Source organism: Aquarana catesbeiana, linkage group LG06 (assembly GCF_042186555.1).
Source record: "Aquarana catesbeiana isolate 2022-GZ linkage group LG06, ASM4218655v1, whole genome shotgun sequence".
Lineage (NCBI taxonomy): Eukaryota > Metazoa > Chordata > Amphibia > Anura > Ranidae > Aquarana > Aquarana catesbeiana.
In genome coordinates, this window is record NC_133329.1 from 235,906,711 (window position 1) to 235,931,642 (window position 24,932).

Genomic DNA, 24,932 nt, shown 5'->3' on the forward strand with positions numbered 1-24,932 from the left:
CCAATGCTTCTGGCTCCCCCCCCCACTGAATGCTCCCATAGCAAGCCGCTTGATATGGGAGCACTCATGCATGCTCGTTCCAAGCCAGCTGTGTTTGTGTCCATAGGCTCAGCCCTGCCCCCTCCTTGCTGGCAGTGACTGACAGCAGCAAGAGCAAATTTTATATATATATATATATATATATATATATATATATATATATATATATATATATATATATATATATATATATATATATATATATATATACTTACCAGTCCTTTGATGTGGTGGCTGCATTTGTTTTTTCAGTTTAGTCTTTTTTTTCCCCCCCTTTTAATTCTACCCTATGATCTAGCCTGTAACACCCTTCCGATGTTATAGTGGCTACACTCACTCCTCAACTCTTTCTTTGGGATAAAGATTTTACATAAATTAATAAAAGGTGGTCATGATTGGTGTTAAATTGTTTATCTCAACCTTCTAACTGCTGAAGTTGAAAAAAAAAGTCTTACTGTCCAAATGAACAGGTGACAAAGAAAATAAATGCCTAAAAAAAAATGAAAAGCAGCTACCACATCTAAGTAAATAAGAAGGGGAAATAGGTGACAAACCTCTGGACTTTTAAGGTGTTGGGTATGAAAAATGTAATAGATAATTACACAATTAATAAAATGTAATATTTATTACAAAGATAAAAAACATGAGAACAATGTTCCATTCCTAACCAAAATCAATTGTTCTATAAAAAGGCATATGTAAAGACACTACCACTCAACATGTTTCGCTTTGAACAAAGTTTCCTCAGGAGATTCCGGTATGACGTGTTGTATGCTATAGACAACAAAAGTATTGGAATGAGTACTCATGTTGGTTTGTTTTGATGCACAAAACATATTTATCAATTGTATTGGCATAAAATAAATATGCAAGTATTCGATAATAACATCAATATCATTAAAGGGCATTAGGAATGTATAGATATAAAGAAAGATGAACCTTACCCAGATTGCTACAGATCAATATATAACTTGAAATTTAGATTTAGACGTGGCGATGTACTATGTTTCAGGTTCTCCTTCGGGAGCATTAGCTTCTGAACTACTCCCCCTTGCCTGAAGTCCATCTTGCTGTGTATGTATGAACTGCATCCCAGCTGGATAGTTACTCTTTCTGGATTGATAAGTCATGCTGGACATCAATTTTGACCAGCAGGCACAAGAAGTCACAAATTGATTCTTTTCCAGTCTCATTAAGGTAATCTATCCTGACAGTTTTTCTTCCAATTATTGTTTGGATGGGATACTTTTTACCTTAACATCATAAATTGATATTTTATACATCCATTATATTATGTATATTTTTTCCTTGTTTCCTTTTTAGGAAGTTTCATTAGTTCATATTCCTTTTGCAAACACCGGAGGACATTTCTATAATGGGACGCTCTGTGCATATATGGGACATGTACTCTTATCTAAATCTAAATTTGAAGTTATATATTGATCTGTAGCAATCTGGTTAAGGTTCATCTTTCTTTATATCTATACATTCCTAATGCCCTTTAATGATACTGACGTTATTATCATCGAATACTTGCATATTTATTTTATGCCAATACAATTGATAAATATGTTTTGTGCATCAAAACAAACCAAAATGAGTACTCATTCCAATCCTTTTGCTGTCTATAGCATACAACACGTCACACCGGAATCTCTTGAGGAAGCTTTGTTCAAAGCGAAACATGTTGAGTGCTAGTGTTTGTACATATGCCTTTTTATAGAACAATTGATTTTGGTTAGGCATGGAACATTGTTCTCATGTTTTTATCATTGTAATAAATATTAAATTTTATTCATTGTGTAATTGTCCATTACATTTTTCATGCCCAACACCTTTTTAAAAGTCCTGAGGTTTGTCACCTCTATTTCCCCTTCTTATTTTCTAGTTTATTGGGATGTGGTGTTTAATTTGATTCCGCTGTCTCGTTCTGTACAATTTACCACATCTAAGTATTGATAAGCTGTAATATACAGTGCCTTGAAAAAATATTCATACACCTTGAAATTTTACACATTTTGTTATGTCACAACCAAAAACGTAAATGTATTTTTTGGGAATTTTATGTGATAGACCAATTGAATCTACTCCTCTGTGCTCAAAGAAAGATCCAATGTGTATCTTTTTTGAGCACAGAGGAGTGGATTCAATTTGAACACCTATTGTGAAGCACTTTATTGTGGGGATTTTTTCACCTTATGGACCATTTTTAATTTAATTAATTTATTTTTTGCAAGTTATATTAGATGTTTTGTATGAACACTGTTTTTCAGTTTTTTAATTGTTTATGCACTGCATGTTTTTTTGGTTTCATTTATGGAGTGACATCCATTTGGTATGATCAAAATACTTATATTTCCATGATTTATGCACATGAAGTGCATAAATAAAACATTTAGAATGTTTTAGCACCTCACTGTTGATTGTTTGATGAATTGATATATACATATAGGATTGTGATTAGTGTCAGCAGCTATTTCAGTTTTTCCATTATTATGTATAGGAGTGGTGCATAGGTTTATTTTAATTTATGTTTATCTGAAATTTGCCACTAAAAATTATTGGAAACAAAACCATTTTACATAGTTGTTTGGTTTTATGCTGCTTTTGGCAATAGCACCTGACTGAATACGAAGAAAGGGAACTCACTGCATAAATTTACAGCCAGGGCCTTCTGGACAAAATCCCACCAAATAGTTGACACATATAACTCTGCGTGTATGCCGATGTCTGCACAGGGGACCTGGAAGCACAAAAACAAGTTTTATTTTTTTACAAGCCACTTATTACAATATTATTTTTATCAAGCAGCCTGGTCATGCTTCTTACCATGTTTACAGAAGCCTCGATCATACCAAGGGCAATCTTTTATCTTTGATTCTGGGTCAATGTGTAAAAATGGACACTCCTTGTTGCTGCACTCCCCTAATAAACAAGAGATTTAGTTTAAGTGCATCTATGGTCAGAACGTAAAACCATATATTCATTTTTACATTTCATTTTAATTACTTCTAGCCTACTCTCTATTAACTTCTGGCCACCCATGTAACATATATGCAGCACAAAGAGGGTGGGCTTTAACCACTTAAGCTCCGGGACGGTTTACCCACCCTTCATGACCAGGCCATTTTTTGCGATATGGCACTGTTTCTTTAACTTAAAATTGCGCGGTCATATGACGCTGTACCCACATAGAATTTTATTTTTTTTGCCCTATAAACAAAAAAAGACCAACAATTCTGAAAAAACCCCAAATATTTTTTACTTTCTGCTATAAAGCATACCCAATTGAAAAAAATGTAAAAAAATCTAATTTATTCATTAATTTAGGCCAATATGTATTCTGCTCCATGTTTTTGGTAAAAAAAATCCCAATAAACGTATATTGATTGTAGATGCTATGACTTTTAAGCAAACCAAACTATGGGATATATTTACTGAACTGTATTATTGTTTTTACTAGGAATGGCAGCGATCAGTAATTTTTAGCGGGACTGCGACATTGCAGCGGACAAATCTGACACTAAGTGACACTTTTTGGGGACCAGAAACACCAATACAGCAATCAGTGCTAAAAAAAATTGCAGTCACTGTACTAATAACACTGGCAGGGAAGGGGTTAACATCTGTGAGGGGGGGGGGGGGGGGTTCTGCTTAGCAGAAAAACACAAGATCTCCATCTTCCCACCTCAGGCAGACCACTGTTCTGCCTCTCCCCAGAACGATCGTGGGGTGCCGGAAAAAAAAACCTGCTGATTGGCACCCGCTATGTCCAATCACAGCGGGAGTGGGGCGCTGGCGGCGCACCCGACCCAGTGCACGAAATCACGTACAGGTACGTGATTTCATGCAGGAGGGCTGCCCCGCTGCAGTATATCTGCGTGGGGTGGTCCAGAAGTGGTTAATGCACATGAGCCACACATACTGTATGCATCCATAGGTGTTTCTGTGCTGAGAATGCACTCACTGTGCATCTCAGCTCCTGGTCTCTAGTAAAGTTTGGGAGCCGACAGGACTGGCTCCTGAGCATAGAACCACTGTGTCAGCAAATCACAGTGGTCATGTGATCAGGCAGACCTTACTGTCCCCTGGGCATAATAGCCTAGCAAAAAGCACACCAGGGCTGGGCAGGAAAGCGTTAATCTGAACAGTCTTGATATACTTCAAACTGACTTCTTGAAAATCCCCAGGCATCTACTTTTTCTAATTCAGTGACCCATATTCACTATGTCCTGTGGGTAGGCACTGCAGTGTCACACATTTCACAGAGCCTGCCTTCTGAACTACAGAGGTGCTGAGAGGAGGAGTTCACTGAGACGGTCAGTTCAGGAATCATAGCTTGCAGGCAGCAAGGAATCGTGGGATATGTATGTCCTCAGAAATTGAAAGTAAACAGCAGAGGAGAAGCTGCAAAGCATGCAGGGAATCCAGGAAGTTGTGAAAAGAGATGGACAGCAGACAGGCAGCACTCAGAGCTTATATTGGATTGTCAAAAATACCTATTACAATGCTGAGGTTATAAAATGAATGTGTATGCTGTGACCATAGATGTCCTTTAAATTACTGTATCCCTCAGAGAAAAATGCCTGTATGAGCTTTTAGGGGAATTTTAGTCAAAACTAGAAACGCATCATTAGGAGGGAGCATTTAGAACTTCTAACAATATTATCATTGCTGCCTGTGCCTTCCTGTCCTACTGATGACCAAACTACATTTATTCTACATATATTAGAGACATAGGAAATAAGGGCAAACCTCCCCAATGAAGTCACAGCAAAAAAAAACAAAAAACAAACAAATTTCCTTCCAGGCTATAACAAAACTAAAGAGAAAAATCTGGGCTAGAGTTAAGCTTTAGAACAATACTTTAACCACTTAAGGACCTCTCAACCTCAACGTACTGTGAGCGGCCGGCCCGTACAGGCAAAGCAACGTACTGGTACATCGCTGCCTGCTTCTGGGTTCAGGGCGCACGCATGCGATTGTACACAGGGGGAGTTTGTCAACAGGTCCCAGCCAATGATTCATGGACGGGACCTGCTGATTGGCTGTGTCCAATCACAGCCCAAAGCTCTGTGCTGACAATCAACACAGGGCTCTGTACAGAAGGAACAATACCTCTGTTTCTTATCTCTGCAAAGCAGGGATAAGAAACAGAGATCTTTAGTAAAAAGTAGCACACATTACACACATTTAATCACTTCCCACCCACCTCCTTTGCGGATTAACTTCTGCAATGTGGCTCCGTTACCCTGACTGGGAGACATATGACGTCCGGCAGCATAAGCTGCTTGTGTGCGTCCCCAAGGGCGTACAGAGCGGCAATCCGTGGTGCGGTGTGTCACTCCGACACACCGCATCTCCTATCTTGGTAAAGAGCCTATGACGTAGACTCTTTACCACATCATCAGCTGTGACCAATCACAGCTGATCACAGCGGTAACCAGGAAGTGCTGGATTTGACTTTCCTGGGTTCATGCTGACGGAGAGCTGATTGGCGGCTCTCCTGTCAGAGGGGGGTGTGCGCTGATAATCAGCGCATTGATTATCAGCCCAGCCCCTATCAGAGGTGCCCACCACAATGCCAATCAATGCCCAAAGTGCCAATCAGTGCCCATCAGTAATGGCTGTCAGGACCTCATCAGTGCCATCTATTAGTGCCCATCAGTGCCCATCAATTCTACATATTGGTGCCTCACCAGTGCCACCTCATCAGTGAAGGAGAAAACAAAATTTTATAACATATAAGAAATACTTTTTTTTCCTCCAAAAAATGTGGTCTTTATAATTTGTTTAGCAAAAAATAAAAAACCCAGTGGTGATCAAATACCACGAAAAGAAAGCTCTATTTGTTGGAAGAAAATTATAAAAATGTAGTTTGGGTTTGGCGCAATTGTCATTCAAAGTGTGACATTGCTGAAAATTGTCATGGGCAGGAAGGGTGGAAAGTGCCCTGTTTTGAAGTGGTTAACCCCTTGATAGCACTAATGTTAACTCCTTCCCAGCCAGTGTCATTAGTACAGTGACAGTGTATAGTATTAGTGTCACTGGTGATGTCACTGGTGATGTCAGTGGCAGTTAGTTCCAACCCAGTGACCGCTGCACTATCACAGTCACATTATAAGTTGCCGAATCACCAGCATTACTAGTATGAAAAGAAAAAAACACACACCACAGTGGATATAAAAAGTCTACACACCCCTGTTAGAATGTCAGGTTTCTGTGATGTTAAAAAAAAAAAAAAAAGGAGAAAGATGAGAGGAAGATAAATATCATTTTAGAACTTTTTCCACCTTTAATGTGACCTATAAACTGTACAACTCAGTTGAACAACAAACTGAAATCTTTTAGGTGGAGGGAAGTAAAAATAAAAAACTAAAATAATATGGTTGCATAAGTGTGCACACCCTTAAACTAATACTTTGTTGAAGAACCTTTTGATTATTACAGCACTCGGTCTTTTTGGGCATGAGTCTTGGCACATCTTGACTTGGCAATATTTGCCCAAGCTTCTTTGCAAAAACACTCCAAATCTGTCAGATTGTGAGGGCATCTCAGATTGTGAGGGCATCTCCTGTGCACAGCCCTCTTCAGACCACCCCACAAATTTTCAATCGGATTCAGGTCTGGGCTTTAATCCTCTTCTGGTGAAGCCATTCCTTTGTTGATTTGGATGAATGCTTTGGGTCATGCCGAAAGATGAAGTTCCACTTCATGTTCAGCGTTCTAGTAGAAGCATGAAGGTTTTGTGCCAATATTGACTGGTATTTGGAACAGTTCCCAATTCTCTCTACCTTGACTAAGGCCCCTGTTCCAGCTGAATAAAAACAGCCCCAAAGCATGATGCTGCTACCACCATGCTTCATGGTGGGTATGGTGTTCTTTTGGTGATGTGCAGTGTTGTTTTTTGAGCCGAACATATCTTTTGGAATTTCGGCCAAAAAGTTCAACATTGGTTTCCTCAGACCATAATACATTTCCCACATGCTTTTGGGAGACTTCAGGATGTGTTTTTGCAAAATTTAGCTGGGCTTGGATGTTTTTCTTCGTAAAAAAGGGCTTCCGTCTTGCCACTCTACCCTATAGCCCAGACATATGAAGAATACAGGAGATTGTTGTCGCATGTACCACACAGCCAGTACTTGCCAGATATTCCCACAGCTCCTTTAATGTTGCTGTAGGCCTTTTGGCAGCCCCCCTGACCAGTTTTCTTCTTGTCTTTTCATCAATTTTGGAGGAATGTCCAGTTCTTGGGAATGTCACTGTTGTGCCATATTTTCTCCACTTGATGACTGTCCTGTTCCATGGTATATCTAATGCCTTGGAAATTCTTTTGTACCCCTCCCCTGACTGATACCTTTTAACAATGAGATCCCTCTGATGCTCTCTCCGGACCATGGCTTTTGCTGTAGGATGCGACTAAGAAAATGTCAGGAAAGACCTACTAGAACAGCTGAACTTTATTTGTGGTTAATCAATGGAACTTTAAAATGATGGCAGGTGTGTACGGACTCCTATTTAACATGAGTTTGAAACTGATTGCTTAATTCCGAACAAAGCTACATCCCCAGTTATAATAGGGTGTGCACACTTATGCAACCACGTTAATTTTTAAATTTTTACTCCCCCCCCCCTTAAAAGATTTCAATTTGTTTTTCGACTGAGTTGTACAGTTTATAGGTCACATTAAAAGGTGGAAAAAGTTCTGAAATTATTTATCTTTGTCTCATTTTTTTACATCACAGAAATCTGACATTTTAACAGGGGTGGGTAGACTTTTTATATCCACTGTTACACACACACACACACACACACACACACACACACACACACACACACACACACACACTGGATATAAAAGGTCTACACACCCCTGTTAAAATGTCAGGTTTTTCTGCTGTAAAAAAAATGAGACTTTTTCCACCTTTAATGTGACCTGTAAACTGTTCAACTCAATTGAAAAACAAACAAATCTTTTAGGATGGGGGAAGTAATAATAAAAAACTAAAATAATGGGGTTGTATAAGTGTGCACACCCGGTTATAACTGAGGATGTAGCTGTGTTCAGAATTAAGCAATCACATTCAAACTCATGTTAAATAGGAGTCGGTACACACCTGCCATCATTTAACCTCTTATTAACTCCAAATAAAGTTCAGCTGTTCTAGTAGGTCTTTCCTGGCATTTTCTTAGTCGCATCCTACAGCAAAAGCCATGGTCAGTAGACAGCTTCCAAAGCATCAGAGGGATCTCATTGTTAAAAGGTATCAGTCAGGCGAAGGGTACAAAAGAATTTCCGAGGCATTAGATATACCATGAAACGCAGTGAAGACAGTCATCAAGTGGAGAAAATATGGCACAACAGAGACATTACAAAGAACTGGACCTCCCTCCAAAATTGATGAGAAGACGAGAAGAAAACTGGTCAGGGAGGCCGCCAAGAGGCCTACAGCAACATTAAAGTAGCTGCAAGAATATCTGGCAACTACTGGCTGTGTGGTACATGTGACAACAATCTCCCATATATAGTTGCAATAAAAAGTATGTGAACCCTTTTGGAATGATATGGATTTCTGCACAAATTGGTCATAAAATGTGATCTGATCTTCATCTAACAACAACAATAGACAATCACAGTGTGCTTAAACTAATAACAAATAATTAAATGTTACCATGTTTTTATTGAACACACCATGTAAACATCTACAGTGCAGGTGGAAAAAGTATGTGAACTCTTGGATTTAATAACTGGTTTAACCTCCTTTGGCAGCAATAACTTCAACCAAACGTTTCCTGTAGTTGCAGATCAGACGTGCACAACGGTCAGGAGTAATTCTTGACCATTCCTCTTTACAGAACTGTTTCAGTTCAGCAATATTCTTGGGATGTCTGGTGTGAATCACTTTCTTGAGGTCATGCCACAGCATCTCAATCGGGTTGAGGTCAGGACTCTGACTGGGCCACTCCAGAAGGCGTATTTTCTTCTGTTTAAGCCATTCTGTTGCAACACCCATCTTCTGTTGATCTTCAGCTGGTGGACAGGTGGCCTTAAGTTCTCCTGCAAAATGTCTTGATAAACTTGGGAATTCATTTTTCCTTTGATGATAGCAATCCATCCAGGCCCTGACGCAGCAAAGCAGCCCCAAACCATGATGCCCCCACCACCATACTTCACAGTTGGGATGAGGTTTTGATGTTGGTGTGCTGTGCCTCTTTCTCCACACATAGTGTTGTGTGTTTCTTCCAAACAACTCAACTTTGGTTTCATCTGTCCCCAGAATATTTTGCCAGTACTGCTGTGGAACATCCAGGTGCTCTTGTGCAAACTGTAAATGTGCAGCAATGTTTTTTTTGGACAGCAGTGGCTTCGTCTGTGGTATCCTTCCATGAAATCCATTCTTGTTTAGTGTTTTACGTATCGTAGATTCGCTAACAGGGATGTTAGCATATGCCAGAGACATTTGTAAGTCTTTAGCGGACATTCTAGGATTCTTCTTCATCTCATTGAGCAGTCTGCGCTGTGCTCTTGCAGTCATCTTTACAGGACGCCCACTCCTAGGGAGAGTAGCAGCAGTGCTGAACTTACTCCATTTATAGACTGATGAACAGCAAGGCTTTTGAAGATACTTTTATAACCCTTTCCAGCTTTATGCAAGTCAACAATTCTTAATCGTAGGTCTTCTGAGAGCTCTTTTGTGCGAGGCATCATTCACATCAGGCAATGCTTCTTGTGAAAAGCAAACCCAGAACTGGTGTGTGTTTTTTATAGGGCAGGGCAGCTGTAACCAACACCTCCAATCTCATCTCATTGATTGGACTCCAGTTGGCTGACACCTCACTCCAATTAGCTCTTGGAGATCTCATTAGTCTAGGGTTTCACATACTTTTTCCACCTGCACTGTGAATGTTAACATGGTGTGTTCAATAAAAACATGGTAACATTTAATTCTTTGTGTGCTATTAGTTTAAGCAGACTATGATTGTCTATTGTTGTGACTTAGATGAAGATCAGATCACATTTTATGACCAATTTGTGCAGAAATCCATATAATTCCAAAAGGGTTCACATACTTTTTATTGCAACTGTATTTCATATCTCTGGGCTATGGGGTAGAGTAGCAAGATGGAAGCTTTTTCTTACGAAGAAAAACATCCAAGCACGGCTAAATTTTGCAAAAGAACATCTGAAGTCTCCCAAAAGCACGTGGGAAAATGTGTTATGGTCTGAGGAAACCAAGGTTTAACTTTTTGGCCATAATTCCAAAAGATATATTTGGCGCAAAAAACAACACTGCACATCACCAAAAGAACACCATACCCACAGTGAAGCATGGTAATGGCAGCATCATGCTTTGGGGCTGTTTTTCTTCAACTGGAAAAGGGGCCTTAGTCAAGGTAGAGGGAATTATGAACAGTTCCAAATACCAGTCAATATTGGCACAAAACCTTCAGGCTTCTGCTAGAAAGCTGAAGATGAAGAGGAACTTCATCTTTCAGCATGACAACGACCCAAAGCATACATCCAAATCAACAAAGGAATGGCTTTACCAGAAGACGATTAAAGTTTTCGAATGGCCCAGCCAATGGCCCAGAAAATCTGCGAGATGATCTGAAGAGAGCTGTGCACAGGAGATGCCCTCACAATCAAAAAATTTTAATATTACACAAAGATAACCAGAGTAAATCCAAGATGCGTTTTTTAAAATTATTATTTCATTTATTAAGGGAAAAAAGCTGTTCAAACCTGCCTGGCCCTATGTGAAAAAGTTATTGCTCCCCTCCCATGCTGAATCATGAATGAACTGTGATTAACCACAATTTTTTGGAAAGCTGAGTTAAATTTCACTTGCCACACCCAGGCCTGATTACTGCCAGACCTGTTGAATCAAGAAATCACATCAATAGAAGCTGTCTGACAAACTGAAGCACGCTAACAGATCACAAAAAGCCACACATCATGCCACAATCTAAACAAATTCAAGAACAGATTAGATTAGAAACCAAGTAATGTACATGTATCGGTCTAGGAAGGATTTCAAAGCCATTTCTAAGGCTTTGGAACGCCAGTGAACCATGGGGATTCCATTATCCAGGAATGGAGATAACGTGGAACAGTGGTGAACCTTCCCAGGAGTGGCCGGCCTACAAAAATTACTCCAAGAGCATGACGACGACTCATCCAGGAAGTCATAAAAGAACCCAGACCATCCAAAGAACTGCAGGCCTCACTTGCCTAAGGTAAGATCAGTGTTCATGATTCAACAATAACAAAGACTGGGCAAAAATGGCATCCATGGGAGAGTTCCAAGGCCAAAGCCACTGCTGACCAAAAAACACAAAGGCTCATCTCACATTTACCAAAAAACATCTTGATTATCCCCAAGATTTTTAGGCAAATATTCTGTGGACCGATGAGACAAAGATTTTACTTTTTGGAAGGTGTGCGTCCCGTTACATCTGGCATAAAACTAATACAGCATTTCATAACAAGAACATCATACCAACAGTCAGACATGGTGGTGGTAGCGTGATGGTCTGGGGCTGCTTTGCAGCTTCAAGACCTGGATGACTTACCATAATTGATGGAACCATGAATTCTGAGCTCTACCAGAAAATCTTAAAGGAAAATGTCCGGCCATCAGTTTGTGACCTCAAGCTCAAGTGCACTTGGGTTATGATAGGGCTGCAACTAACGATTATTTTCATAATCGATTAGTTGGTCGATTATTGTTTCGATTAATCGGATGATAACCTTAAAACAAGTGTGGTGTATAATTTAGTTAATATGTAAAGTATAAAAAAAGGCAATTTATTCTTAACCACTTACCGACCGCCGCACGACGATGTACGTCCAAACTTTGGCGGCGGATATCGTTGTTATGACAGCAGCTAGCTGCCATAACCCCGGTATCCCCGTTTTCGTGCAGCGGCCGGCTTTCAGATAAAAGTGGTCCCTGCGGCGGATTCGCCACGAGATCACTTTTATCGGTGGCGGGAGAGGGCCCCCCCTCCCGCCGCGATCCGGTGCCCTCCGCCGCTTACCGGAGCCATCGGTAGCGGCGGAGGCGATCGCGTCCTCCTCTGTGGTGTGTCTGGAGACGAGTGAGGCTAATATGGCGCCCACTCGTCTCCATGACACTGCTGGGCGGAAGCGACGTCAAAACGTCACTTCCGTCCACGCCTCTTAAAGGCACATTTTTTCAAATGTCATTTTTTTTAATGACTTTTTTTTTTTATTTTATTGCATTTTAATGTAAATACGAGATCTGAGGTCTTTTTGACCCAAGATCTCATATTTAAGAGGTCCTGCCATGCTTTTTTCTATTACAAGGGATGTTTACATTCCTTGTAATAGGAATAAAAGTGACACCATTTTTTTTTTAAAACAGTGTAAAAATAAATAAAATATTGTAAAATAAATAATGAAAAAAAGAAAATTTTAAAACCCCCCCGTATACGCGAGTAGCGCCCGCATAAGAAACCGGTGGTCAAACCACACATGTGAGGTATCGCAGCGACCAGTAGAGCGAGAGCAATAATTCTAGCCCTAGACCTCCTCTGTAACGCAAAATATGCAACCTGTAGAATTTTTTAAACATGGAGATTTTTGAGGGTAAAAGTTTGAAGCCATTCCACGAGCGGGCGCAATTTTCAAGCGTGACATGTTGGGTATCAATTTACTTGGCGTAACATTATATTTCACAATATAAAAAAAAATTGGGCTAACTTTACTGTTGTCTTATTTTTTTTTTTTTTTTTTTCAAAAAAGTGAATTTTTTCCAAAAAAAAGTGCGCTTTTAAGACCGCTGCGCAAATACGGTGCAAAAAAAAAAGTATTGCAACCACCGCCATTTTATTCTCTAGGGTGTTAGAAGAAAAACCATATATAATGTTTGGGGGTTCTAAGTAATTTTCTAGCAAAAAAAAAACCTGTTTTAAACATGTAAACACCTAAAATCCAAAACGAGGCTGATCCTTAAGTGGTTAAATATCTCTATGCAGTGGTAAATATAAATAACCAACTATATGGTTAGGGAGCAAAATCTCTAATCCACTCTGAGAATAACAGACTGTATGCACTATTAGAGGTTGAATCTGTTAAATATCAGATTTAGATCAAATTTTTTACTTAAAGAAAGAAAAAAAAATAAAGAATGTTTTGCTGATTTTCAGACAGAACTGTTATACATTATATGCTGGCCATACAAAAATTTTAAAACTGAATGTTAAAAGCAAGTGAGATTTTCAAATTACATTCTTTTGTGTACAAAGATTTTTCGTATGAATATTCTTGTCTGAAAAGCGATACTTGTATGGCCAGCATGAGGCTCGGTCCACAGATTGCTTTTAATACGTTTCTACAGTGCCTTTTGCTGTGCGTCTTGCATTTTTGCACATGTGACTTTGCTTCGATTTGCATTTTACATTTTTTTATGCCAATTTTTTTGGGCAATCTTTTTGTTGGGCAGATAAAAAAAAAAAAAATAACGCAAATTGCTGCAAAAATGCACTACATGCTTTTCTGTAGCTTCTCCATTGACGTCTATTGGTCTATTGAACCAAAAAAACGTTTTGCGGTGAAAAAAGTCTTTGACCCTTTCCAAATAAAAAAGCATAGATATGCATAGAAAGCATAGATATGAAGGTGTCCCATAGGAAACCAGGTTAAATGAACTGTAGGGGTGCGCATCTTCACTGGTCTCACGATTCGATTCGGAGATGCATCACGATTACAGTGCATGGTTAAAAACTTTTTTTCTGAACATTCAAGCAATCAGAAAAACTAAATTTTTCTCCAGAGGCAGAGGGATAGTGGGATCAGAGGCAGAAGGATAGATGGGATCATAGGCAGAGGGATAGATGGGATCATAGGCAGAGGGATAGAGGGGATCAGGCAGAATGATGGTAGGATCAGAGGCAGAGGGATAGAGGGGATCAGGCAGACGGGGGGGTGGGATCAGAGGCAGAGGGATAGAGGGGATCAGGCACAATGATGGTAGGATCAGAGGCAGAGGGATAGAGGGGATCAGGCAGACGGATGGTGGGATCAGAGGCAGAGGGATAGATGGGTTCAGGCAGACGGATGGTAGTATCAAGGGCAGATGGATCAGGGGCAGAGGGATGGTGGGATCAGGGGCAGAGGGATGGTGGGATCAGGGGGCAGAGGGATGGTGGGATCAGGGGGCAGAGGGATGGTGGGATCAGGGGGCAGAGGGATGGTGGGATCAGGGGGCAGAGGGATGGTGGGATCAGGGGGCAGAGGGATGGTGGGATCAGGGGGCAGAGGGATGGTGGGATCAGGGGGCAGAGGGATGGTGGGATCAGGGGGCAGAGGGATGGTGGGATCAGGGGGCAGAGGGATGGTGGGATCAGGGGGCAGAGGGATGGTGGGATCAGGGGGCAGAGGGATGGTGGGATCAGGGGGCAGAGGGATGGTGGGATCAGGAGGCAGAGGGATGGTGGGATCAGGAGGCAGAGGGATGGTGGGATCAGGGGCAGAGGGATGGTGGGATCAGGGGCAGAGGGATGGTGGGATCAGGGGCAGAGGGATGGTGGGATCAGAGGCAGAGGGATGGTGGGATCAGAGGCAGAGCCATGGTGGGATCAGAGGTATGGTGGGATCAGAGGCATAGTGGGATCAGAGGCATGGTGGGATCAGAGGCATGGTGGGATCAGAGGCAGAGGGATGGTGTGAATCAGAGGCAGAGGGATAGAGGGAATCAGAGGCAGAGGGATAGAGGGGATCAGAGGCAGAGGGATAGAGGGGATCAGAGGCAGAGGGATAGAGGGGATCAGAGGCAGAGGGATAGAGGGGATCAGAGGCAGAGGGATAGAGGGGATCAGGCAGACGGATGGTGGGATCAGAGGCAGAGGGATAGATGGGATCAGGCAGAGGGATGGTGGGATCAGAGGCAGAGGGATAGAGGGGATCAGGCAGAGGGGTGGTGGGATCAAAGGCAGATGGATCAGGTGAAGTAGAATAGTAAAGTATCGAACCAGGCAGAACTTCAGCAATGCAGGTTTATTAACAGCTGATAACATACAGGTTTATGTTCAAAATATTACAATATACAGGTCTAATTTATACAGTTTCTTACAATGCAAGCATATTAGATATAAATATTCTTATCCTCTAACCAAATTGAAAAGATTGTGAAGTGTTCTCACCTTGAACCAGAATGGGTCTTTACTGCCAATTCTTGGGAACCTGTCACCTGATAGGGACCAGCCGGTCGACCAGTGGTCTGGTCCCCTCACAGAGTTCTGGGTTCCAGCTCGACCAAGTCTTTGAGGGAAATTCACCTGAGACCACATTCTGGAACAAGTCAAGAAGTCTTCTCTGACTCGTACGAGGAGACAAGTTGTGGACAGATACTTGCCCATTGGTTCTGACCTCTATGACCCGTGCAATAGGGCAGCATACATAGAGTTCAGCCTTATGAGCTCCTATCTGACTTGTCTGTCTAACAATTACAGAGCTTGCATTTATATACCATTTCACAAGTCTTATCTCAACTATCTCTCTTATATGTGATTGGTCGCTAAGATCTACGTCAAAGTAACTAACCATAAATCTGACACTTGTTCTACAACCAGATAAACTTAATTATTCCCAAAATTCCTATATGTTCATTAAAGTGATTTATAACTGGCTTTGTCCAATTAAAAACACCTGTATAGAGACAGTCTGGCACCCAGCTGTGTTATCAGACTCTCCTTATCTTGATACTAGCTTCAAGGATGACAGATTTACGACTATGAGACAATGAACTTTCAATAACCCCACCAGATGTGTTATATGCTTTACTATATAATCCTATATGCAAAAGTACTGTATCAAATAAATATATATATATATATATATATACATACATACACATATATAAATATATATACATACACACATACATAGCCAATTACCAATTCAATATTGTCTAATTATTACATATATATATATATATATATATATATATATATATATATATACATACATACATACATACATACATACACAAATACATACACACATGTATTTCCTTATTCAATGTACTTTAACAGTTTTAATGAGGGCTCAAAGACCTTTGTTTGACCCTGTCAAATTTAATTAATGTTCTGTACATAACTTTCCTGTATGCCACCTAATTATTTTAACCACCTGTTTTCTTATCTTATCTTTTGTGATTTATATGCATTTCAGACTTGAGACAATTCTATATTACTTGAATCTATTCTAATGAACTTTCACCCAGTAAACTATAAAAGTATAAGAAAGAAGCAGAGAGGTCATCCAAAGTTCAGCATTTAAAAATGAAGACTTTCTAAATCTATGGAAAACACAGTATACATTATTAAAAATTAATAATTGTTGCTTTACTTATTGCATAATAATATTGATAAAACCACTACTATATAACAATATAAATAATAATAATAATAATAATAATCAATAAAATATATGCAAATCAATATATACAATATGAAATACATTGGCTAATATGAGATTTCACAACACAGGCGATGGTGGGATCAAAGGCAGATGGATCAGGCGATGGTGGGATCAAAGGCAGATGGATCAGGCGATGGTGGGATCAAAGGCAGAGGGATGCTGGGACCGGAGGCGGAGGGATGCTGGGACCGGAGGCGGAGGGATGCTGGGACCGGAGGCGGAGGGATGCTGGGACCGGAGGCGGAGGGATGCTGGGACCGGAGGCGGAGGGATGCTGGGACCGGAGGCGGAGGGATGCTGGGACCGGAGGCGGAGGGATGCTGGGACCGGAGGCGGAGGGATGCTGGGACCGGAGGCGGAGGGATGCTGGGACCGGAGGCGGAGGGATGCTGGGACCGGAGGCGGAGGGATGCTGGGACCGGAGGCGGAGGGATGCTGGGACCGGAGGCGGAGGGATGCTGGGACCGGAGGCGGAGGGATGCTGGGACCGGAGGCGGAGGGATGCTGGGACCGGAGGCGGAGGGATGCTGGGACCGGAGGCGGAGGGATGCTGGGACCGGAGGCGGAGGGATGCTGGGACCGGAGGCGGAAGGATGCTGGGACCGGAGGCAGAGGGATGCTGGGACCTGAGGCAGAGGGATGCTGGGACCTGAGGCAGAGGGATGCTGGGACCTGAGGCAGAGGGATAGAGGGGATCAGGCAGAGGGGTAGTGGGATCAGAGGCAGAAGGATGATGGGATCAGGCAGATGGATGGTGGTATCAGAGGCAGAGGGGTGGTGGGATCAGAAGCAGAGGGATAGATGGGATCAGGCAGAGGGGTGGTGGGATCTGAAGCAGAGGGATAGATGGCATCAGGCAGACGGATGGTGGGATCAGTGACACTGGCACTCAGGGTACAGGCATTCATATATTAGAGAAACACACTGCTGCCGGGAGGACAGAAGTGATGGAATCTGCTGCTGGCAAACAGATTACAGTGAACTTCACAGATCTCTCAGTGCTGAGAGTTCAGCTCTTCCCGGTTGCACATTCCAGCACATTAGGAGTTAACAGTGGAAGATGGACCTGAACTCTCCCATGAGGTCAATACAAGTTGTGAGCAGAGTACACTTATATGTACTCTGCATACTCCTGTTAAACTAACTGTGCCTTATCGAATCCCCTCTTATGTACATTAAGTGCCACACTGTAAATGCATTTTAAAAAATATGTAGCTATTTATATACTGCATATTTCAGACTGTTCCTCGGCTCACCTGTAATTCAGACCCGGCTGGCCACTTGCTGCTCTCCTCTCGGCTGATATCAGAGGAGGATTCTCAGCCCCGCCCACTGTAGCTGTTAGATGGAGAGAGGAGAGCTGTGCGCCGGGCAGTCACACGAGCCCCGAGGAACATTCTGAAATATGCTTTACATCGCTACATATTTTTTAAAAGGTATGTACACTTGAACAGTGGGGCACTTAATGTATTATAAGAGGTAATTCGTTAAGACACAGTTATTTTTTAAACTTGTAGAGTATGATGGGGGTGCTCTCCCAATTATGCCGGTCGTAGCATCGATGCCGCATTGTGGACACCCGAATCGTGATGCATGCTAGGATTATATTCAACACCCCTAATGAACTGTAGTGCGTTTCTGCAAAAATCCCCCCAAAAAACGCACTGGTGTGAACCAGGACTAAGACGTTTAGTAGCAGCAGGCTTTTTTCTGTATCACCTGTCATCATGGGGTTTAAAAAAAAAAAAAAACTAAAATTAGCCCTTTATAGTACAAAAAGAGCAGATAATCAGATAATTGCTACTATAAAGGGGTCATTTATACTGTGAAAACAAGTAATAATATATATTACTTCTATCATATGCACAATAATAAATACACCCAGAAGTAGGATATATGGGCATTATAACTAGGAGTCAGACATGAAGCTATATGAAGGGTGGAAGGGAGATCTAAACCTTTTATATTAAAGTAGTAATAAAAGCTGAGATTTTTTTTTTTTTTTCATGGATATGATAATTTTAATCGCTTGCCGACCAGCCGCCACAGTTTTACTGCAGCAGGTTGGCTCGGCTGGGTAAATCTACGTTACCTTACGTTGCTTTTTCTTTTGGCCACTAGGGGCACGCTCGCACCCGCAGCGTGTGCCCGGAGCCGATGCGAGTGTCCGGCGGTTTCGATGACCGCCAGGCTCCCGCGATCGCTCGTGAAAGAGAGAGAATCACGCACACAGATCCCAGTTCTTTCAGGGGAGAAGAGACAGATCGTGTGTTCATACTATGTATGAAAACCGATCTCTCTTTCCTCCTAGACAGTCCCATCCCCCCACAGTTAGAAATACACATAGGGAACACAGTTAACCCCTTGATCGCCCTTAGTGTTAATCCCTTCCCTGCCAGTGACATTTACACAGTAATCAGTGCATTTTTAAAGGCAGGTTTAAAAAATGTGTAAAAAGTGTCCGATGTGTCCGCCATAATGTTGCAGTGCCGATAAAAATCACAGATTGCCGCCAATACTAGTAAAAAAAAAAAAAAAAAAATATTATATATATATATATATATATATATACACACATATATATATATATATATATATATATATATATATATACACACACACACACATACACATATATATATATATATATATATATATATATATATATATATATTAATAAAAATGCCATAAATCTATCCTCTCTTTTGAAAAACTTTTGTGCAAACCAATCAACATGTGCTTTTTTTTTTTAACCAAAAATATGTAGAATACATATCGGCCTAAACTGAGGAAAAATTTTTTTTTTTTTTTTATAAAAAAAATGTTGGATATTTATTATAGCAAAAAAGTAAAAGATATTGTGTTTTTTTTAAAAATTGTCGCTCTTCTTTTGTTTATAGCGCAAAAAGTAAAAACCGCAGAGGCAATCAAATACCACCAAATGACGCAGTGCCGAACCGCAAAAAATGGCCTGGTCATTGAGCAGCCAAATCTTCTGGGGCTGAAGTGGTTAAATATAATGCACAATACTGGTAAAAGTTTACTTTAAATGTAATTGTAATGCCTTATATTACCTCCAGTCTATCAGCCTCCATCTTCTCTGGGTTCAGTTGCTGATCTTCCTGCACAGAGTCTTTAACGGGTACTGTAAGGTGAACTTACACAGGACCCCCCCCCCAGTCCCGCTGACCTGCATGGCGTCAATTGCCCGTTCTGAGCCCCGGCATAGCCGCCTCACGGCTCCGGGGCTTAGAAATCCCTTAAGCTTAATCACCTAAACGTACCTCCTGACGGGGTACGGAGGTGGGGGTCCTGTGTAAGTTCACCTTACAGATTTTCCTGTAAAAGCGAACTTACACTTTAAAGTAATTTTTTTTAAAACAACAAACATGTTATACTTACCTGCTCTGTGTAATGGTTTTGCATAGAGCAGCCCCGATTCTCCTCTTCTGGGGTCCCCAACCAAGGCTTCTGGCTCCTCCTGCTTTCAGAGTGCCCCAATAGCAAGCTGCAAAGTATAGTATAGAGTGCCCCAAAAGCAAGGTAAAAAAAACTTCTGGATTTAGAACCACTCACTTGCTGCCCAGGACTACATGTCCAATGAAGCATTGCTCCTCACACATTCAAGTTCTCAGGCACTTACTGACATGTATGGACGGTGTACTGAGCTGTATGTGTGCTGCACTGTATTTCCCGATATGTAAACAAATAATGCATTCTGTATGCAGGCCAACTAATCGGCTGGCCGATTAATCAATTATGAAAATAGTTGACAACTATTTTCTTAATCGATTAGTTGTTTCGACCCTAGTTATGCAGCAGGACAATGATCCGAAACACAACAGCAAGTCCACCTCCAAATGGTTCAAACAAAGCAAAATGTTGGCTTTGGAGTGGCCTAGTCAAAGCCCGGACTTAAATTCAATTGAGATGCTGTATCATGACCTTACAAAGGCCGTTCATGCTGGAAAACTCTCCAATGTGGCTGAATTAAAACAAGTCTGCAAAGAAGAGTGGGCCAAAATTGCTCCACAACAATGTAAAAGACTCATTGCCAGTTATCGCAAATGCTTGATTGCAGTTGTTGCCGCCAAGGGTGGCACAACCAGTTATTAGGTTTAGGGGGTAATTACTTTTTCACATAAAGCCAGGCAGGTTTGGACAGCTTTTTTGCCTTAATAAATGAAATCACCATCATTTAAAAACTGCATTTTGTATTTACTCGGGTTATCTTTGTGTAATAATGAAATTTGTTTGATAATCTGAGTCATTTAACCACTTCCGGACCGCCCACCGTCGTTACACGTTGGTACTTTGAAGTGGAACATCGTCGTTATGGCAGCAGCTAGCTGCAATGACCCCGGTATCCTCTTCTTCAGCGGGCGGTCCACTTCAAGATAAAAGTGGTCTCTGTGGCGGATTCGCCGCAAGATCACTTTTATCGGCTCCGGTGCCCTCCGACGCTTACCGGGGCCATCGGCAGCAGCAGAGGCGATCGGATGCTGTCCCTTGTGTGACATGGAGACGAGTGAGGTGAAGATGGCCCCCACCTGTCTCCATATCATTGCAGGGCGGAAGTGACGTCAAAACGTCACTTCTGCCCATAGCTCTTAAAAGGGACATTTTTTTTTGTTTTTTTAAAAATGACAAATTTTTTATTTTTTTATTGCATTTTAGTGTAAATATGAGATCTGAGGTCTTTTTGACACCAGATCTCATATTGAAGAGGTCCTGTCATTCTTTTTTTTACAAGGGATGTTTACATTCCTTGTAATAGGGAAACAAAAAATGACACAATTTTTTTTAAAAGAACAGTGTAAAAATATAAAAGGTAAAATAAATTAAAAAAAAAAAAAAAAATTTTAAACGGGCCTTGTCCCATCGAGTTCGCGTGCAGAAGCGAACGCATACGCGAGTAGTGCCCGCATATGAAAACGGTGTTTAAACCACACATGTGAGGTATCGCCGCAATTGATAGAGCAAGAGCAATAATTCTAGCCCTAGACCTCCTCTGTAACTCAAAACATGCAACCTGTAGAATTTTTTAATCGTCGCCTATGGAGATTTTTAAGGGTAAAAGTTTGTTGCCATTCCACGAGCGGGCGCAATTTTGAAGCGTGACATGTTGGGTATCAATTTACTTGGCGTAACATTATCTTTCACAATATAAAAAAACAAATTGGGCTAACTTTACTGTTGTCTTATTTTTTTAATTCAAAAAAGTGCATTTTTTTCCAAAACAGTGCGCTTGTAAGAACGCTGCGCAAATACAGTGTGACAGAATGTATTGCAACGACCGCCATTTTATTCTCTAGGGTGTTATAAAAAAATTGTATAATGTTTGGGGGTTCTAAGTAATTTTCTAGCATAAGAAAACAGTTTTTAACTTGTAGATAACACATCTCAAAAAGAGGCTTGGTCCTTAAGTGGTTAAGTGTGACAAATATGCAAAAAAAAATAAAAAATCAGAAAAGGGGCAAATACTTTTTCACAGCAAGAGAAAGAGATCTAACCAATTTCCCTGTTCCATAATAGGCACCATATGGGGTTGAATGTGGCACCTTTCTCAATACAGTAAGTGCCCATGAAGGACACCTATGCAAATACAGACTTAAAGCGGGGGTCCACCTAGCTATCGTTTTTTTTTTTTTGAGTTAATTCACAAACTTTTCTTCTCAGCATTACATACTCACATATTGTGTGTAATTTGTCCGCCTGTGTCAGATTTTGTCAGAAAGAATAACTTATATTATTCACTGCAGGCGGTTTCCATCTTCATTGTGGGCATTTGAAGCCCACAAGCATTTATTTCCTGGATGTGGTGAATGCTGTGCTCCCAGCATTCACCGCTCGTTCCCGCACATGCTCAGTGGCATCCTGGGAAGCCTGAGACTAGCTCCCAGGAGTCTGGGAGAGGCTAGAAACACGCCTACTCCCACGGGAGGAGAACCAGGAAGTGCAAAGAAGAATAGAAAAATAAAAAGGTAATTACGGCGATTTAAATTTTTTTAAATGGCTTGTCAGCATCTAGGCAAGGAAGAGAATACATACAGATATTGTTCAAAATTTGGGTGGAACTCCGCTTTAAAGTGGAGTTCCACCCACTTTTACAACTCTTCAGCATCCCTCACTAAACTGAGCACTGTAAACAAATTGAATATTTTTTTATTTTTTTTCTCAGCACCTACTGTATATCTGCTGTGTTCATTTTTCACTTCCTCCTCCCTGGCCGCGGCCCATCGCATCATTTCCTGTTTGCAATGCCTTCTGGGAAGGGGCGGCAACTTCCTCTGAAGCTGCTGTTGCTATGGAAACCTGACCTGAAACCTATTACACTGCTTGTGCTGCGCTGAGCATGTGCGAGATCTGCAAGGATGAGATCCAGGAAGAAATACAGTCTGGCTTCAGATGCCCACACTTAAGATGGCCGCGGCCTGCTGTAAGTTTATAAAATAACAAACTACTGCTATAAACTAACAAAACAGACCTTAGTTTACAGACTAACTTTACTAGAATACATTAAGCTTGTGTATTATAGGGGTATTTTTATTTAAAAAGTATAATTTCGGCCGGAACACCACTTTAATGAAAGCACTGCTGGGTTCTACACTAAAATATCCAGAGGTACTGAATATGGATACTGTAGGTACACACGTGCTGCCCATATCTATTCTGCCGATACCTTAAAAGACAAGATATTTTGGAGGGACTTTAGCAGCACGATTGTAATGACAACAAGTATGATCTGGCACCACAGTGTCCGCTGTTTTTAGGATCTTAGTGTTAGCTACTGACATACTTCAGAAAAAGAAGCAAAAAAGTAAAGAAGTCATAACCTTTGTAACACATAGATCACAAAGTGAAGTAAACAAAATCACTTACCAAACTTGGAGTAGAAGTAGCACTCTGGCATTTTGGTCATGTCATACTCATGTAGAAATTCACACTGGTCACCCTTCTTACAAAGCCCTCGCAACCAGTGCTTGCACACCACTGTTTTCTCCCCACTTATGTGCCGAAAAGGACATGTTCCACCTGCAAATATAATCAATTCAGTAATTAAAACCACTTGCCTACAGGGCACTTTCACCCCCTTCCTGCCCAGACCAATTTTCAGCTTTCAGCGCTCTCACACTTTGAATGACAATTACTCAGTCATGCAACACTGTACCCAAATGAAATTTGTGTCCTTTTTTTCACACGAATAGAGCTTTCTTTTGGTGGTATTTAATCACTAGTGGGTTTTTTATTTTTTGTGCTATAAATAAAAAAAGACTGAAAATTTGGTGAAAAAATGCCTTTTTCTTTGTTTCTGTCATAAAATTTTGCAAATTAGTAATATTTCTTCATAAATTTTGGCCAAAATTTACACGACTACATATCTTTGGTAAAAATAACCCTAATTAGTGTATATTATTTGGTTTTTGTGAAAGTTATAGAGTCTACAAGCTATGGTGCAAATCATTGAAAATTGATCACACCTGATGTACTGAAGTCTTATCTAATTTCATGAGACACTAACAAGCCAGGAAAGTACAAATACCCACAAAATGACCCCATTTTGGAAAGCAGACACCCCAACGTATAATCTATGAGGCATAATGAGTGTTTTGAAAGGTTCATTTTTTTCCAGAAGTTTTTGGAAAATGTGGGAAAAAAATGAAAACGCATTTTTTTCCCCACAAAGTTGTCAATTTTTAAGATATTTCCAACACATTGCATGTACATAGCAAAAATGACACCCCAAAATACATTCTGCTACTCCTCCTGAGTATGGCGATACCACATGTGTGAGACTTTTACACAGCCTGGCCACATACAGAGGCCCGCCAGAGAAGTAGCACCTTCAGGCATTCTAGGAGCATAAATTACACATCTCATTTCTCAACCACCTATTACAGTTTTGAAGGCCCTGGAGCCCCAGGACAATGGAAATGCCCACAAAATGACCCCATTTTGGAAAGCAGACACCCCAATGTATAATCTATGAGGCATAATGAGTCTTTTGAACGGTTCATTTTTTTCCAGAAGTTTTTGGAAAATGTGGAAAAAAAATGAAAACGCATTTTTTTCCCACAAAGTTGTCCATTTTTAAGATATTTCCAACGCATAGCATGTACATAGCAAAAATGACACCCCAAAATACATTCTGCTACTCCTCCTGAGTATGGCGATACCACATGTGTGAGACTTTTACACAGCCTGGCCACATACAGAGGCCCACCATTGAAGTAGCACCTTCAGGTGTTCTACAAGCATAAATTACACATCTAATTTCCTGACAACCTATTATTTTTGAAGGCCCTTATATTTCTAACACATTGCATTTACATACCAAAAATTACACTCCAAAATAAATTCTATTGAGGAAAGGGTAAAAAAAAAAAGTATTACCTGTGGTTTTAGTAGTGTCCCCAGAGGAGAGAATTGGTGCAGGCAGCAGGCA

The 24,932-nt window shown here is 41.0% G+C and overlaps 1 protein-coding gene across 2 annotated transcripts in view; it reads right to left on the bottom strand.

Annotated features, from left to right (window-relative positions):
• Positions 1 to 24,932, bottom strand: part of CPSF4 (cleavage and polyadenylation specific factor 4) — a 51,008-nt gene that overhangs the window by 11,771 nt on the left and 14,305 nt on the right. For both annotated transcript variants that reach the window (XM_073633084.1, XM_073633083.1), the window contains exons 3-5: positions 23,369 to 23,521; positions 2,869 to 2,964; positions 2,689 to 2,782 (exon numbers count right to left, since the gene is read on the bottom strand). In XM_073633084.1, coding sequence (XP_073489185.1) covers positions 2,689 to 2,782; positions 2,869 to 2,964; positions 23,369 to 23,521 — 343 coding nt within the window. The remainder of the gene's footprint in view (positions 1 to 2,688; positions 2,783 to 2,868; positions 2,965 to 23,368; positions 23,522 to 24,932) is intronic.